The sequence below is a fragment of the Heteronotia binoei genome, chromosome 1, assembly GCF_032191835.1.
Source record: "Heteronotia binoei isolate CCM8104 ecotype False Entrance Well chromosome 1, APGP_CSIRO_Hbin_v1, whole genome shotgun sequence".
Lineage (NCBI taxonomy): Eukaryota > Metazoa > Chordata > Lepidosauria > Squamata > Gekkonidae > Heteronotia > Heteronotia binoei.
Genome location: NC_083223.1, coordinates 109,277,352 through 109,294,258, shown reverse-complemented (window position 1 = coordinate 109,294,258; position 16,907 = coordinate 109,277,352). Strand labels below are relative to the sequence as shown.

General features: G+C 42.6%; 1 protein-coding gene across 1 annotated transcript in view; it reads left to right on the top strand.

Moving 5' to 3' along the window:
* The window catches only part of TBC1D32 (TBC1 domain family member 32), a 137,905-nt gene that overhangs the window by 15,168 nt on the left and 105,830 nt on the right, over positions 1 to 16,907 (top strand). Inside the window, exons 9-14 of the mRNA XM_060238711.1 lie at positions 340 to 484; positions 5,398 to 5,457; positions 7,067 to 7,166; positions 7,478 to 7,615; positions 8,240 to 8,329; positions 9,104 to 9,246. Coding sequence (XP_060094694.1) covers positions 340 to 484; positions 5,398 to 5,457; positions 7,067 to 7,166; positions 7,478 to 7,615; positions 8,240 to 8,329; positions 9,104 to 9,246 — 676 coding nt within the window. The remainder of the gene's footprint in view (positions 1 to 339; positions 485 to 5,397; positions 5,458 to 7,066; positions 7,167 to 7,477; positions 7,616 to 8,239; positions 8,330 to 9,103; positions 9,247 to 16,907) is intronic.

The window sequence follows — 16,907 nt, the reverse complement described above, 5'->3', positions numbered from 1 at the left end:
CCACATTGCCAGGTCAGCAACATAGGCTGCATTTCCCTCCCTCTCCTGGTAAGTTTTCTCAGCCCTTGGTGGTTTGCCAGGAGGAATCTGGAAACCTTATTTTAGATGCTGCTTCCAGTGCTGGTCAATCTGTTCAAGGCTAAGGTAGGTGCAATAAGTTCCCTAAACTAGATGTAAATCAGTTCCCTAAACTAACTGCCCTTTGATTCTTCATTTATTGTGTATTTATCTGAATAATATACAAAAAAAGTGGCATTATGAATAAGGTTAAAATGCTGATGTAATCACTATAAACATTGATTTTTTTATTTAATAGCTCTTTATTTGAAACCAATTTAGGTATATGGAAGAAATAATGGAGAGTACTCTTTCACTTCTGTCGGTAAAGTGTGAACCAAACCACACAGTTTCTCTAAAATCATTGGATCCAGTGTATTTCTTGGCTCTGGTTGATCTCAAAGCTGTGTGGTTTAAAAAATGGATGGTAAGAAAACTGAAATGTTTTGCTGATTGATTCTGATTTTTTTTTTGTTATTACAGCTGATTTAAAATGACCCTTCTAGGCTCTTATTTATAATGCCTTGAATTAACAATTCTGTTTAAGACTGTTTTCAAACGGTACCATGTTTCCCCGAAAATAAGACCTACCCAAAAAAATAAGCCCTAGCAGGATTTCTATGCATTTGTTAAATATAAGCCCTACCCCGATAATAAGACCTAGTGATGGGCGTGGCTATGCAGCATATCTGCATAGCCACGCCATGCATTTCAGCACGGAGCGGTAAGGAAGACTGAAATACCTTTTATCTGCTACAACTCCTTTCTCTGAGCCGTTCGCACTTGCGCGGGTGTGCGAGTGGCAACCACATCACTCCTTTCTCCTAGCTGTTCGCACATGCGCGGGTGCGCATGTGGTAACTGCAGTCGCAGGCATCTTATTGCGCACGCGCGAACAGCTAGGGGAAAGGAGTTCATGCATCACTAGCACCAGCCCCACTGTATTTGAGTAAACGTAGATTGTTGTATTATACTTAATAAAAATAAGACATCCCCTGAAAATAAGCCCTAGTGTGTCTTCTTGAGAAAAAATAAATATAAGACAGTGTCTTATTTTCGGGGAAACACGGTATTTGAATTTGTTACTGCAGTGCAACACAGTTTAGATAAGAAAATGAAAGTAGCAATTTCTGATCAGCTGCGAAAAAGATTGCAGATTCTCTGTATATCCTGCATGCGTGGAGTAGAGATATTTTGGAAATAATAATAATAATAAATTTTTATTTATATCCCGCCCTCCCCGCCGAAGCAGGCTCAGGGTGGCTTACATGACATAGTACGTTGTACCATGATATAACAATAAAATTCAAAACAATTTACAATTTAAAATATAATTACATAAAAACATTTGAATTAATAATTTAAATTACAATATAACATAAAATGGTGCTACAGTCTTAATATGCATATGAACACAGTTTTTGTGGTGATGGTGCAATGGTTCCACCTTAAAAGGCCAGTTGAAAGAGGAAGGTTTTACAAGCCCAATGGAACTGATTAAGGCTCCGTAGGGCCTGTACCTCCTCTGGCAGCGAGTTCCACCATTGGGGTGCTGTTACCGAGAAGGCCTGCTCCCTTGTCGCTTTAAATTTGGCCTCCTTTGGCCCAGGGATTTTCAGCAGATTTTGTGAGCTAGATCTCAGTACTCTCTGGGGAACATATGGGGAGAGACGGTCTCTAAGGTAGACAGGTCCTCTGCCATATAGGGCTTTAAAGGTGATAACCAGCACCTTGTAACGAACTCGGTACACAATAGGCAGCCAATGCAGTTCCCGCAGCACAGGCCGCACATGTTCCCGCCTAGGGAGTCCCAAGAACAGCCTGGCTACTGCATTCTGCACTAGTTGCAGTTTCCGAGTTTGGCACGGGCAGCCCCATGTAGAGGGCATTACAGTAGTCTAACCTCGAGGTGACCATTGCATGTATCACTGTTGCCAGGTCGTCACGCTCCAGGAAGGGAGCCAGCTGCCTCGCCCACCTAAGATAAAAAAAGGCGGATTTAGCAGTGGCTACTATCTGGGCTTCCATTGTCAGAGAAGACTCCAGGAGCATCCCCCAGGCTCTTGACCCTGTGCACTGCCTCCAGTGGCGCACCATCAAAAGCTGGTAGGGGAATTTCCCCTCCCAGACCGCCACGGCCTAGGCAAAGGACCTCTGTCTTCGCTGGATTTAACTTCAACCTACTCAGCCTAAGCCAGCCTGCCACGGCTTGCAGCTCCAGGTCCAGATTTTTAGGGACATCGTCAGTCCAGCCGTCCATCGATAGATAGAGCTGGGTGTCATCAGCATACTGGTGACAACCCAGCCCATATCTCTGGGCAAGGGGGCGCATGTAGATGTTAAACAACATCGGGGATAGGACTGCTCCCTGAGGCACCCCATAATTAAGTAGGTGTCTCTGGGATAGTTCTCCCCCAATCGCCACCCTTTGTCCCCGACCCTCAAGGAAAGAGGAAAGCCACTGCAAGGCCAGCCCCTGAATCCCTGTGTCGGCGAGGTGGCGGGTCAGCAACTGGTGGTCGACCATATCGAACACAGCCGATAGGTCTAACAGCAACAGTACTGCCGAGCCACCTCGATCCATATGGCTCTGGAGATCATCCATGAGGGTGACAAGCACTGTCTCCGTCTCATGGCCCGGGCGGAAGCCGGACTGGAATGGATCTAAGGTGGAAGCGTCATCCAGAAAACTCTGCAGCTGCAATGCCACTGCCCAAATTATAGACCGGCCGGTAATGCGCCAATTCGGTCGGGTCTGATGTAACCTTTTTCAGGAGGGGACGGACCACAGCCTCTTTAAGGGGTGTTGGAAAAAGGCCCTCTGAGAGGGATCTGTTTATGATGTCCCATATAGGACATCTTAGCTCCCTCTGGCAAGCTTTAATTAGCCAGGAGGAACATGGGTCCAGATCACAGGTTGTTAGACGTACTGTAGAGAGGATTCTGTCAACTTCCTCCAGGCTGAGTGTGTCAAAGCGATCCAGGATCAAACCAGAAGACAGGCAAGGAGCCTCGACTTCACATACTGTGTCTAATATGGCGGGGAAGTCGTGGCGGAGCGACATGACCTTGTCTGCAAAAAAATTCGCAAAAGCCTCACAGCCTATCTTTAATTCCTTAACATTTGGCCTGCCTTGTGGCAGTGTTGTGAGATTCTGAATTGTCCTAAACAATTGTGCCGGGAGCGAGTTTGCAGACGCAATCTTAGCCTCAAAGTATATTTTCTTTGTGGCCTTGACTGCCATCTCATAGGACCTCATAAACTCTCTATAAGATGTTCTAGTTGCTTTGTCCCGAGTACACTTCTCTAGCCATCTGAGTCCTCGTTTCCGCTGGCGTTATTCCGGGGTATACCACAGGGCCAGCTTAGTGCGAGGTCGCAGAGGGTGTTGAGGTGCGATCTCATTGATGGCTCTGGAGAGTTGGCCATGCCAGGCATCAACCAGGTCATCGAGGGAATCGCCAAGGGGCCAGGAATCCCGTAGAGCCATCTGGAACCGTTCCGGGTCCATCTGACTCCATGGGCGAGGCATAATAAGCTTGCTGCCTAAATGGGTTTGGATTGGAGCATCCACACAAGCCCTAAGGGCAAAGTGGTCCGACTGTGCCACCGACTGTGGCACCACTTCTGCAGTTATATCGTCCAACATAACCCCAGTTGCAAAGATCAAGTCTAACATGTTCCCCGCCTGGTGGGTGGGGGATGTAACAAACTGAGGGAGTCCTAGTGTCACCATGGATGACACTAGGTCCATCGCCTGACTAGAGGCCGGGTCATCAGCATGGACATTGAAGTCACCCAGGATCACCAGCCTTGGGTACTCCAATGCCCAGCCTGCTTCAGCCCCAAATCAGGGACAGTAAGGCATTGGCTGGTGCGTTAGGCGGACGGTACACCAGCCAAATCGCCAACCCCTCTCCAGCCTCCCACGCCAGGCCGGCACATTCAATACCCTCGATCTCTGGAGCCGGGAGAACCCTGAAGGAGTAATAATAACTTTTTTTATTTGAAGTAAGCCTCTCGTATGAATAGGGCCACTCCTCTCCCCCGCCTGCTAGTCTGCAATTGGTGAAAGACTGAGTAACCCGGGTGAGCTGTTTGTGAGAGAGCCATAGTGTCTCCCTCCTGAACCCAGGTCTCAGTCATGCAAGCCAGGTCCTTGTCCTGCTCGAGTAAAAACTCTCGGAGGACAGAGGTCTTATTGTTAATGGACCTGACATTGCATAACACCAATGACGGAGGCGAGTCATTCAACCTGGCCCCTCTACCTGTCACCCTCGAGATGGGATGCAATGAAATACCCTTCATTGCTTGCTGGGCTACCATGCTTTGACAGCATGTAATAAGATGGAAACTCAGTAGTGTAGATCTTTTTCCCTAGGATTTTATGTTTAGTGCTTTCTCTGATAAAACAACGTTAGCAAGATACCCTGTCCCATACCCTGTTGAAAGATTAGCTTTGCTGTGTGTGGATTGGTCATTGCCATCTTGTTAGCAACTATTTTGTTTTGAGAATGAAGCTGATGAATGTTGTAATGCTATCTTTGCATTCTGGGAGCACACATCCAGTAGTAAAAGAAAATGAAAAATTCTGCAATATCAGATAAAAATCCTGTAATACCAAGCCCAATTTTTTTTTCTAAAATTAACATTGTGTGAGTGCTATAGAGAGCTCCTATAGCACATCATAAAGCACAGTTACCAAGGGCATAAGTCAAGTAATGGATAGCTACATTTATTGCACTAAACTTGATCATACAAAATGTTCCTTAAGCAAGTGAAAATATCCACTGAAACTTATTCAGTGATTTTTAAAAAGAAAGATCTTTTTGAAACCAGCTTTGAGAAACCTGTAGAGGTATCCTATAGGAAACAGGCAAAAAGTCAGGAAATAGTGTTGGTAAAATTCTCTTGGGAACTTTCTCTGCTTTCAAATGAATAATATGAGGATCTTGCTTAGCTTTTAACCTAAGAAAGTATGTGACATCTGTTAAAAGTTAAGCATTTTTAAGTCTGATTGATTTAATTGGGAAAGGGCCATCAGCAAGGGCATTAACCATGCCTTTGTTTCTAGAACTTGTCTGAAGCTTCCTAATTTAGTGTTTAAGCCTTGGGCTTCCTATTATAGTGTAACTTTTTAGTGTATTTTTACTTCATTGCCTATAAAATATATATTTTATTAAAATACTGTTTTGTCTTCATCTTCTAAAGAAAATGACATGTGTTTAAATGTAATCTAAAATTTCATTTGTTTTGAAAGAATAGGGAGGAATTTTTTTGCTTACAAATAAACATAAAAGCAAGTGTTCTAATTGTCCTAATTTGTGTTGTGATTTTAGCATTCCTATTATAGCAGAACAGTGGTGGTAAAGCTACTTGAAAACAAATATAAATCTTTGGTAAGTCTTTTTTTTTAAATAAAAAACTTTGGATGCTGTTTTGGGAGCATTGAGAGGAACTCTTTCAGGGGCTCAGCAGGGTGGTGTTATCTGGCAGACTAGGTTTCCTTTTTTACCTTAGCTGTTCTCCCTCTTTTCCTAATAAAATAAAATCTTATGGTTAACATTAATTGAAAGGATTCCAGAGAAACCTTTGTCTTCTGTTTGTAATAAAAAAAATAGTTTTGCCATACTTCCATGGACATTGCAAATAGCACATGCAGGGGCTGAAAGGGGAAGAGAGTGACCAATCAAGAAATGGCACAGGTGAGAGAGAACCAAGCAAGTGAGAAAATAAAATTCTGATGCAACAGGCTATATTTTTTCCAAGCTGGCAGAATTACATTTCAGTTTACTCTGACAGCTCAGCTAGAGTTGCCAGTCTGGCCAGGAGATCCTCCAGTCTTTGGAGCTCCAATCCACCACCAGCCATCTGGCAGAAGAAACCCCATCCCCAAAAAGGGATGTCATCGCACAATGTCTCTGATGCATTGCATCGCTGACGTCATTCACCGATGTTCTGGTGTTTGGGCAAACTCTATGGTTTTGTAGCCAAAAAAATCATAGAGGTTTGCCCCAAATCTAAAGCATCACAAGCAATGTCAGCAATGTGATGTACCATGTGCACTTTGTGTACATGACAGAAGACTCCCGGAGTGGCTCCAATATCCCCCTGCCAGCAGCAGTGTAGGACCTGGCAGCTCTAGGTTCAGCCTTTACATGTCCCCATTGTGCAGCACATTGTACAGGCCTCACTCAGAGTTTATACATGGAATTTCGGCATTTCTGAGATTATACTGGGGCTCATAGCCCGCCTCTTTCCTTTCTTTTGAAAAGGCTAAGTGTTGTGCTGTCTTGGTGAGATACATAAATATAACATTGGTGTTATTTGCTGTGGTAAATGAAATATAGAGTTTAGAATTTCCTTGCCAATTAAGGAATAAAGGATGTATTGATTAAAACAACTCAGGTTAGTGTAATCAGCATATCTATGCCAAATGCAGGTTGGTTGTTGGTGAGAAGCAGAGAAAAGTGAGGTGCCTTCCACAGGTCCACCATGCAGGTGGACGCTGCAGCCCACACTGCACAACTGGACCTGGCCTAACAGCCTACAGTGCACAACTTGTCCATAGTTTTCCTGGGTGGAAGCTGCCAAGGGAGGAATGGGGGGAGCTAAAGACAGAAGGTTGAGGGTTGGCTTGTGGGTAGAAAGGAAAGAAGGAAGCAGGAAAATAGGGTTTTCAGGAAAAGGAAAGAGGACATAGTAGAGAAATGAAATGCTCCCCAGAAATCCTTGCAGGTCCCTGTTTGTATGCTTCTAACAGTATTTTTGAGAACTGGTGAAGCCCTTTGGTGGGTTAGCCTTCACATTCTTAATGTTGCATTCTGCAGAGATTTGTGTTATTTTATATAGACTTAAGGCTGTGAAAATTTTATTCTAGTGAAGTGCAGCCAGCTAAAATACAAATTGCTAATGAGCTGCAGATGGTGAAGCTGAGTTTCTTGTCCTAAAGAGAATTTGTACAATGTCTAGGATTTACTGTGGGCCTCATGTAATTTTATTCCACAGATTGCTGCATCTATTGAGCAGTGCCTTTGCTACTTAGAAGCTTGTGAATCAGTGGTTCATGGGACTTGCAGGTGTCATTCTTTCTCTGAGTTGCATATTAGTAAGTATTTTTGTGTGTTCTGATTAATACTGTATTTGAAAAGCCTCTTTTCTGTACATTTTTAATAAAAAAAGTGTAGCAGTTTTATGTCAAAGAAAGTAAAAGAAAGTATTCTGATTTAAACATCTCTATCTTTTAATCTTTGTGTGGATTTTTCCTCTCGAAATGGCAAGACCAGTTTTTACTATTAAATGTATTTTATATTTTCTCAGTTTCCTTTACCAAATGTATTGCTCTGTATTCTGTAGTAGTAATTGTTTCCCCTCTAATATACGACAGCATTTTTATTGACATATATTGTCTTTTTAAAGGCAATAAACAGAAGAATTTCTACACAGGAAAAGAAATGCAGTATATACATGTTGTTCATTCCTTGAGCCTCTTAGGCAGATTGTTGATTTATAAACAAGGCAGGAAGCTGTTTCCAGTTCAACTGAAAAACAGAAAAGGTAAGGTTAGATTTCAAAAGATAGCAGACTGTTTGCCTTAGGGCTGTTTTCCAGAGGTTTTTTCCTCCCAGCTTGATTCTGTTATTTTATATACCTCTCATTTTAGGAAAAGGAAGGGTGGGTGAGGGATGAAGCCAAAATATCATGCTGAAGATTGTAGATCTCCATCAGTATGTAAAGAGTAACTTTGCAATTACTCACATCTGTGATATGGATTGGGCACACAGGAAGCGATTTAACTGTTCCATTCAATTTTGCAAATCAAAACCAGCTCCTTGTAGCATTTTTAGTTTTGAAGTGATTTGTAAAAAGATTTTTTTTTAAAAAAAAACAAACAAACTTTTCTTGGGCAAGGATGAAGGACAAAGTTATCAAAGTGCATACAGATTTTGGCTATGCAGATAAAAATCTGGAAATTCTTCATCTGTCCTCGTTGTCATATGATTAAAACAATAAAGATTTTCAGTATAAATCTGGAACTCCCAGCAATGGCCTAATTACTTAAATTGAAGTGGTTAAGTAACTGACCACTGCATCAGTTTATCATTGAATTTATTCCTAAATGTTGTTCATGTGTTGTGGCTAATTTATAAGCAGTTTTTCCTCTTACTCTGATTTTCATAGATTTGATGTCTGTAACAGACCTTGTTATAATGTTTATTCAACTTATCTGCTGTTCACCAAATTGCCCAAAGGCTCTTACTGTCCATACAGGTAACATTTACCTTTATTATTTTTAATTTTATGTACTGTGGGACTGTGATGCTAGAGGGTTGCCAACTCTCCAGGTCACACAGGGAAAGAGTGCACAAGGGACTAGACAGATTTACTTTTTATATAAAATATCTTTTTATTTACACTCTGTGGTAATCACAATACATCAGACCATAAACATATGAAAACAGACAAACATAAAACAAGAAAGACTACCTTTGTTAGGCCAAAAGCAGTACTCCCAATCTGTGCATAGCAAAATAGAGCCTCTTTACCTCAGACCTTCAATGCTGGCTCTACCTCCAGCAAACTGTTGAGCAGAAATCCTGGGCAAGCATACCTGGATTACTCCAGCCAGGAACCCCTCCTGTTGAGAGGTGTATCAAATTATACCTTCCCCCTTTCCAATCAGATGACAATATACTCCAATCAGCTCCTCTATTCTCAAGGTCTTTGCACAGTCTCCTCCATTAAGTGAGTATTCATTTCCTCAACACTAATATTGTTAGACCCAGCTATAATCCATAATCAGCATCAGCTGGAGAGTACTCTAAGTTCTATCTTAGAAATTAACTCTATATGGGCAAAATACTACTTCATCTCACAGGCACACAGTGTAAAATGATGGCTGATTGACTGTTTATGCCTGGCTGTAATTTCAAGTGCTAGTGCTGATAAGGAGAAATAAATAATTGTTGCTGTTTGGTTTTCTTTTCTCTAATTGCCTCCATCAGGGTGTTCACAAATATTTCAAATTCTCATTTTGTTTCCCAGCCAATTATTCCCCAGCTAGCCTCATTACGGATGGACTAAGAATTCTTTGTGATCGCAAAGAATGTGCAGCTGAATGTCTGTACACTAATACAGTATTAGAGGCACTTCTTCAACCAGTACATTGTTTATTGAATGAAAAAGAGGTATGTTGCTCTTCCTCTGTATGAATGTAAATAAAATTAGTGTTGGAATAATCCCTCTGAAGTTATGCACAATAAGATTCTTGCACATAACTACTGGGCTGAGGAAGTTCTGATCTTCATGTCAAGATATATAGGGCTACTGTTTAAATGGGAATTGGATTGGATGTCTTGTTTCTGGATCTATGTCAGCATCTGGTTTGAATATGTAGTTCTTTTTCCTGCAAAGTGTCCCCATACAAGACCCTGCATCAATGCCCTGGTCTTGCTTTTGGAGTTAAGGTGTTTGACTATAATGGAAAAATCATGCAGTTAGGGTTATCCCTTTCATAAGCAGGCAAGCATCTTCTTCCCCTGAGGTGGAGGACATTTGGAAGGGTGATTCGCAGCATTCAATCAGGGAGTCAGGAACAATTTTTCAGCTTCCTGTCTCCACCCTGTGGGAGTCACCCTCTTCAGTTTCTTTCCTGCTTCAACAGAGAAAGCAGCTAGAGAGTAGAAGAAGATGATATTGGATTTATATCCCGCCCTCCACTCCGAAGAGTCTCAGAGCGGCTCACAATCTCCTTTACCTTCCTCCCCCACAACAGACACCCTGTGAGGTGGGTGGGGCTGGAGAGGGCTCTCACAGCAGCTGCCCTTTCAAGGACAACTTCTGCCAGAGCTATGGCTGACCCAAGGCCATGCTAGCAGGTGCAAGTGGAGGAGTGAGGAATCATACCTGGTTCTCCTGGATAAGAGTCCGCATACTTAACCACTACACCAAAGGTTGAAACGCTTGGGACTCTTTAGCTTGGAGAAACGTCGACTGCGGGGTGACATGATAGAGGTTTACAAGATAATGCATGGGATGGAGAAAGTAGAGAAAGAAGTACTTTTCTCCCTTTCTCACAATACAAGAACTCGTGGGCATTCGATGAAATTGCTGAGCAGACAGGTTAAAACAGATAAAAGGAAGTACTTCTTCACCCAAAGGGTGATTAACATGTGGAATTCACTGCCACAGGAGGTGGTGGCAGCCACAAGCATAGCCACCTTCAAGAGGGGTTTAGATAAAAATATGGAGCAGAGTGGCTATCAGTGGCTATTAGCCACAGTGTGTGTACATATATATATATATATATATATATTTGGCCACTGTGTGACACAGAGTGTTGGACTGGATGGGCCATTGGCCTGATCCAACATGGCTTCTCTTACGTTCTTATGACAAACTGGCTACAGTAGACTTTGCCTCTTCAGTCCTAAAATCTTTAATCTTTTGTCAGCTCATTCTGTTAATCTTTCTGTTTACCTTCTTAAATTACTGTGTTTTCCTCTTTGTTTCCCCTCATCTTTCTTCACCTCATTCTGTCCCATTCCCTGATCTCTGGGAGTGAGATAAAAGGAGGCCGTCAGGGCTTTTCAGACGCTCTCTTCATTAGGAGGAGAAAGAGGTGAGTAAGATCACTTTTAAAATGGCACATAGTGTTGGCGGTGACAGATTCCTCTTGGAATGAGAAGTAGATGAATCTTTAACTTCAGGTGCAAGAGAGACTGCTGGGGAAATCAGCAATGCCCATGAGCGGCATACTTCTGTGGCTGCAGCCGAACCCTTGCTGCTGGGTGAGGTGAAGTGCGTGAAAAAGCACTGCCTAATGAAAAGTGCACCAAAACCTTCAGCCAGTTTGGGCCTTTTGGCTCACAATGGCAGCCATTTTGATCTGTCGCAATGACAGGATTTACCTCACAGAGGCAGCCCCTATGTAGGCAGAGCTACTCCAGAGGATATGGAACTTGGCTATGCTACCACCTCCATGGTCATTGAAATGGAGGCTCAATGGAATGGCTCTGATGCATGTCTACAAGAACAGATGGCAGTGACAGATGACAGGTGGTTCATAATGTATGACCCCTTGGAGCATTTCCATTTTTCCCTGAATTTATTTCGGTCATTAGGCAGCCTGTGAGGAAGGAGATTAAGAATTTTAGCTGTGCGATGCAAAAAAATGTCAGGGAGATCAAAGCCTTACTCTTCCTCCTGTCCCTCTCCACCAAAGGTTAGAACACAGTCTGTATGAGATAGACCTGAGGGAAGAAGGCTCACTAAAGCAACCTGAAAGGAAGCCTCTGCTTATAGCAGAAAAAGAGAGAGAACCATGGTGGGCTGGGACTCCGATTCTTCCTCTGGTGAGTCTGTTGATGGTGAAGAGGGAGAATTTCTTTCCGAGGAACAAAATGAGAAGGGCATTGAAATTCCTGAACAGCCAACTAGATTTTTTAAAGACTGAGGATTACCAGTATCTTCTGTCTAAGTCCTCATGGCACTAGACTCCAAGAATTTCCAGCAGCGGAGGAAAAGGACACTACAGACTCTAATTAGAAACCTAAAGAAAATAAGGATTCCCTCCGGATTAGAAACTACTGACTGAGTCTTTCCTTTCCCAGAATTCTCTGAAAAGCAGTTAAAATTCAAGTGAACCAAACCTCTGGCAAATAAGCAGTACCCAGGCTTCCTTATGAAATTGTATGCACTACTTTTGTTTGCTAATTATTTTTTCAGGTTTTGCTTGTGGACACTCCAATTATAGTACTGCAGTCTGATGGCCTACTAGCAGAAGAAAGTCAAGGCACTATTAATTACAGTCATGACAAAAAGGCAGATTTTACATTGCACAAAGTGCATGGGCATTTGGCTATGTTGATAAAAGTATCTACAACTTTGTCCATAGTTTCCAGAGTAGCTATCATCTGGGCAATGAAGCTACTCCAACCACTACCAGAATCTAATAGACAACTCAGGGAAGGATCCACCACAATTCTCAAGGCAGCCTCCTTTGCAGTAGATGTGACATTGGAAAAAGAAAGGTCCCCTGTGCAAGTACCAGTTGTTTCCAACTCTGGGGTGACGTTGCTTTCACAACGTTTTCACGGCAGACCTTATTACGGGGTGGTTTGCCATTGCCTAGCGGCCCTGTGGCACAGAGTGGTAAAGAAGCAGTACTGCAGTACTGTGGTTTGAACTCTGCTCATGACCTGAGTTCGATTCCAGTGGAAGCTGGATTCAGGTAGCCGGCCCATGGTTGACTCAACTTTCCATCCTTCCGAGGTTGGTAAAATGAGTACCCAGCTTGCTGGGGGGAAAGTGTAAAAGACTGGGGAAGGCAATGGCAAACCACCCTGTAAAAAGTCTGCCGTGAAAATGTTGTGAAAGCAACGTCACCCCAGAGTCGGAAACGACTGGTGCTTGCACAAGGGACCTTTCCTTTCCTTGCCATTGCCTTCCCCAGTCATTACACTTTCCCCCCAGCAAGCTGGGTACTCATTTTACCAACCTCGGAAGGATGGAAGGCTGAGTCAACCTCAAACCGGCTACCTGAACCAGCGTCCGTTGGAATCGAACTCAGGTCGTGAGCAGAGGGTTCCGACTGCAATACTGCAGCTTTACCACACTGTGCTACAGGGCTCTTAGATGTGGCATTAGACTCACATATATTAATCTAGGTTCATGTCTTCAGCTGCAACTGTGAGAACGACCCTCTGGCTTAGAGCTTGGCAAGAGGGCTTCCATTTGAAGGCTGTTGTTAATGGCATATCCCTTCCATAGAGATAGATTGTTTAGGGACTGCCTGGATAAAATTCTAGCTGAAACCAGAGATAAAAAGAAGGCATTGCCAAAGACATTGAGACATTCAGATAGATGGTCATACGGAGGTCCTTACTTTCATATGTTTGCCTTACAAAGATTCAAGCAGGACCAGAGTAGACCAAATTGGAACCAATTGAGACCTTTCTTGAAAGGAGGAAGTGTTAACCCCAGATTTTACAGGCAGCCTTCTGTCAGATCAGAAAAGATTGATTGTGATGGAAAGCACTCAAAACATGATGTCTCCTCAATTCTGGTGGGAGGAAGACTGCTTCATTTCAAGGAAGTTTGGATATAATCTCAAGCAGACCTGTGGACTGTGAATTACCAAGGGTTATGCAATAGAATTCTCTAACCTTCCACCGAAACAATTCAGTCACTCCATTTCTCAAAAAAAACCCAAGAAAAACACCTCAGGACTACTCAGGCAATTCATCAACTTCTTGCTGTTGAAGCCATTGAACCAGTGTCATCCATTAAGGGATACGGAGTTTACTCTATTTTCTTCATGGTGCCAAAGAAGAACGGGGACTGGAAAGCTATCCTGGATTTAAAATTCTTCAACAGGTTTATCAAAATAAGACATTTCAGGATAGAAACACTCCACTCTCTCACAGAATCCCTGCACATCTGTAGATCTTATGGAGGTGTATCTGCACATTCTTATACTTCCAAGATACAGGAGATATCTCTGTTTCTACATTGGGAAAGACCACTTCCACTTCAAAAAAGTTCATTGAGAACATTTGGGTTCTCAGTGGCACCAAGAGTCTTCTTCAAAGTCCTATTCAGGATGATTATCAAATTCAGAGATCAAGGTATTCACATTCACCCTTATCTAGACACTTATTGTCAGGTCCAGTTCCAGAACCAAGAAATTAATGGAAACAAAGTTGACCATTCGATCTCTACGAAGTCATGGCCTCATCTTAAATCTGCAGAAGAGCTCACTGCACCCAGTACAACAACTAGATCACCTGGGGACATCATAGATACAACAGTCAATTGCCTATTTCTTCTTGTACACAAAGTGCAAAAAATCAGAGAGATGTCAAAGTCCATGATCACAAACAGATTTACTTCTTTTATGACCCTGACCAAACTCTTGGGTCTGCTGATATAGTGCATAGTTTTGGTTCAGTGAATATGGCTGCACACAAGTCAATTACAGCAACTATTAAGGCCTTTCTGATTCCAGGTCATGAAAAAGGAGCACTTAACTAACACCCAAGGTAAAGAACAGCCTGTTATGGTGGACAAAGATGTCCAACTTACTTCAAGGGAAGTTTGATTGGACATTGGATATTAGACAGATCTTTACAGATGCCAATTAATCAGGATGGGGAGCAACACTGAACAGCAAACCAGTCCAAGGTTTGTGGTTCAAGCCAGAAACGAAATTGAATATCAACATTTTAGCGCTGAGGGCCATAGATCTGTCATTAAGGCACTTCCAGCTGCAGATAGCCCATACACATGTCTTAGTGAAGATGGACAATATATCAGCAAAAACAGACCTAAACCAGGGTGTGTGTGTTTGTGTGTGTGAGAGATTGTCCACCCTACATAAGGAGGCAAACTTCCTGGGCATAGAAAACTCTGACATCAATTCAAGCACAGCATTTAAAAGGGACTTCAAACAACCAAACACACCGGCTCTCCTGGCAAGTGATGCAAGATGGAGAGTGGTCCCTCAAGAGGAAGTTATTTCAGCAGATCACCAGGCATTTTAGCCTCTCACAGATAGATCTCTGCATCCCCAACAGATCACCAACTCAACAGATTTTACACAAGGTTCTTCCACCTTAGGGCAGAGGCAATGGATGCTCTCATCTCTCCATGGCCAAAGACCCTGTTGTTCACTTTTCCACCTATTCCAGTTGTGCCCAAGATACTCAGGAAGATCAAGGAACAATGAACAGATGTCATTTATTTATTTACATTAGACTTTTATCCTGCCCTCTCCGCAAGTGGGCTCAGGGGGGTTTACAGCAGTTGTTTACACGATTAAAACAATAAGTCAATGAAATCTATAAAACATTAATACAATTAAAATTTAAAAACTATTCCACGGTTCTGTACCATTACTATGTTGGCGGTTCTGCTTTTCAGACGGTTGGTCACCGGGAACTCTAGCTGATGTCAGGTGGCAGCTCTCTCTCAGTTTAAGCATCGAAGGCCTGCGGCTTGATTCTGGTCACACAGGCGATGGTTCTTGACCCTTCAAGGGATGTTGATAGAGCCTCTCTGGTGGTTACCAGTGTTGGCAAACATCTGGCATTCACAACTGGATTGACTGCACTTGACTGCCTGGAGGCTGAAAAAAACAAACTCCTCCACCTCCTCCATGACTCTGATGTCACGAAACCCTCTTGGCCTCCAGAACACAATCAGCAAACAGAATCAACCCACTGAAACCATCACTTAACTCAGTCTTTTCTATTACTACAAGGAGGAGTAATGAGAGGCGTTTACTCTCAAATGACAGATTGCAGCCCTGGCCATGGTACTGCTCCACATAAAAGGCACTCACATTTCTTGAGTTCCACACATACAGTGTTTTCTCTGAGGGAGATCCACCACAGGTTCACACATTTCAGTGTGGAGGCTACATGCAGTTCTTTCAGCACTGACCAAGCCACCATTTGAGCCACTCAGGGAAGTCTCATTGAAATGGCTGAGGATGAAGACACACTTCTTTATGGCTATCACATCCTCCAGAAGTGTCTCTGAACTAGTCTTGTTATCAGCAAAGCCCAAGCTATGCATATTCTGCAAGTACAAGGAATCAGACCAGACCCCACCTTTATTCCAGAGATCAATTCTGCCTTTCACAGAGCTCAAGTTATATTTCTCCCATCCTGCCCAAATCCAAAATATCAGAGGAAGAAGGCAAGGCATACCCTTGATATCAGAAGAGCTCTCAAGACATAAATTGAATGAATCAGCCACATTAGAAAAACAAGCCTTATTTTTGTCCATCTCTCTTCCTAATACAGGTCTAAAAATGTCTAAAGCAGCTACAAGTAACACATTTAGATTGTGCATCACAGAGGCTTATAAAATTCACTAGCTTCCCATCTCTTATGGGATTATAGGCCATTGGGTTAAACGTGCCACCTCCAGTGCTGCATTCACAAGGCATGTAATGGCTGAAAAGGTTTGCAAACCTGGTCATCTTTCTCCACATTTATTAGGCAATACAAGATCAATACCTGTAACTCAGCAGATATATTCAGCAGAAGAGTGTTGCAGTACATCCTAGGTAACGACAACTCTGATCTATTTAAAATTTGAGGACGCTGCTCTGTGAGGTCCATTCAAGATGTTTTCTGTGTCAGGGAGAATGGACTACTGGATACTTAGTTTGAAGGGTCCTTCTCCTCTGAGGAAAGGAGGACATCTTGTCTCCCAAAGGATTATTGTCAAATATTTAGACAGTGGGTTCACGTCTTGTCTTAGCCAACTCTCTGTATTGTTGTTCTGCTCTTGCTCATTTTTTTATCTCTTCTAGAGTTGACAGTATAGATTAACTTCTTTCAGAGTTACCAAAACTGAAGAGGGTGACTCCTGAAGGCTGGAGACAGGAAGCTGAAAAATTCTTCCTGCCTCCCTGATTGGATGGTGAGAATCACCCTTCCAGATGTCCTCCTATCCTTGGAGGAGAAGGGCCCTTCGTGGTAAGTATCCAATGATCCAATCTCATAATCAAGATTTTATTTTTATTTCCAGATATAATGAAATAATTTTCAGTGTTTTAAATAAATTAAATTTTAAAATACATGTGCACTGCAGAGTGGAATAAAGTATATTGTTGAACTGTAATCAAGTTGTGAAAGCTAGTATTAAGAATGAAACTGGGATTTTTGGGAAGCAGCATGGAGGGAATCAGTTTAAGGAATAATTCTGAATAGAAATAGACTTCATTTGAGTGAGATGAAGAAAGGAAATATGCTTTACACCCCAGTCCTAAATATATTTTCTTTGACATCATTGTCACTTTTTATTTTGTAATTGGTGTAAAAATGCCTGTGTCCTC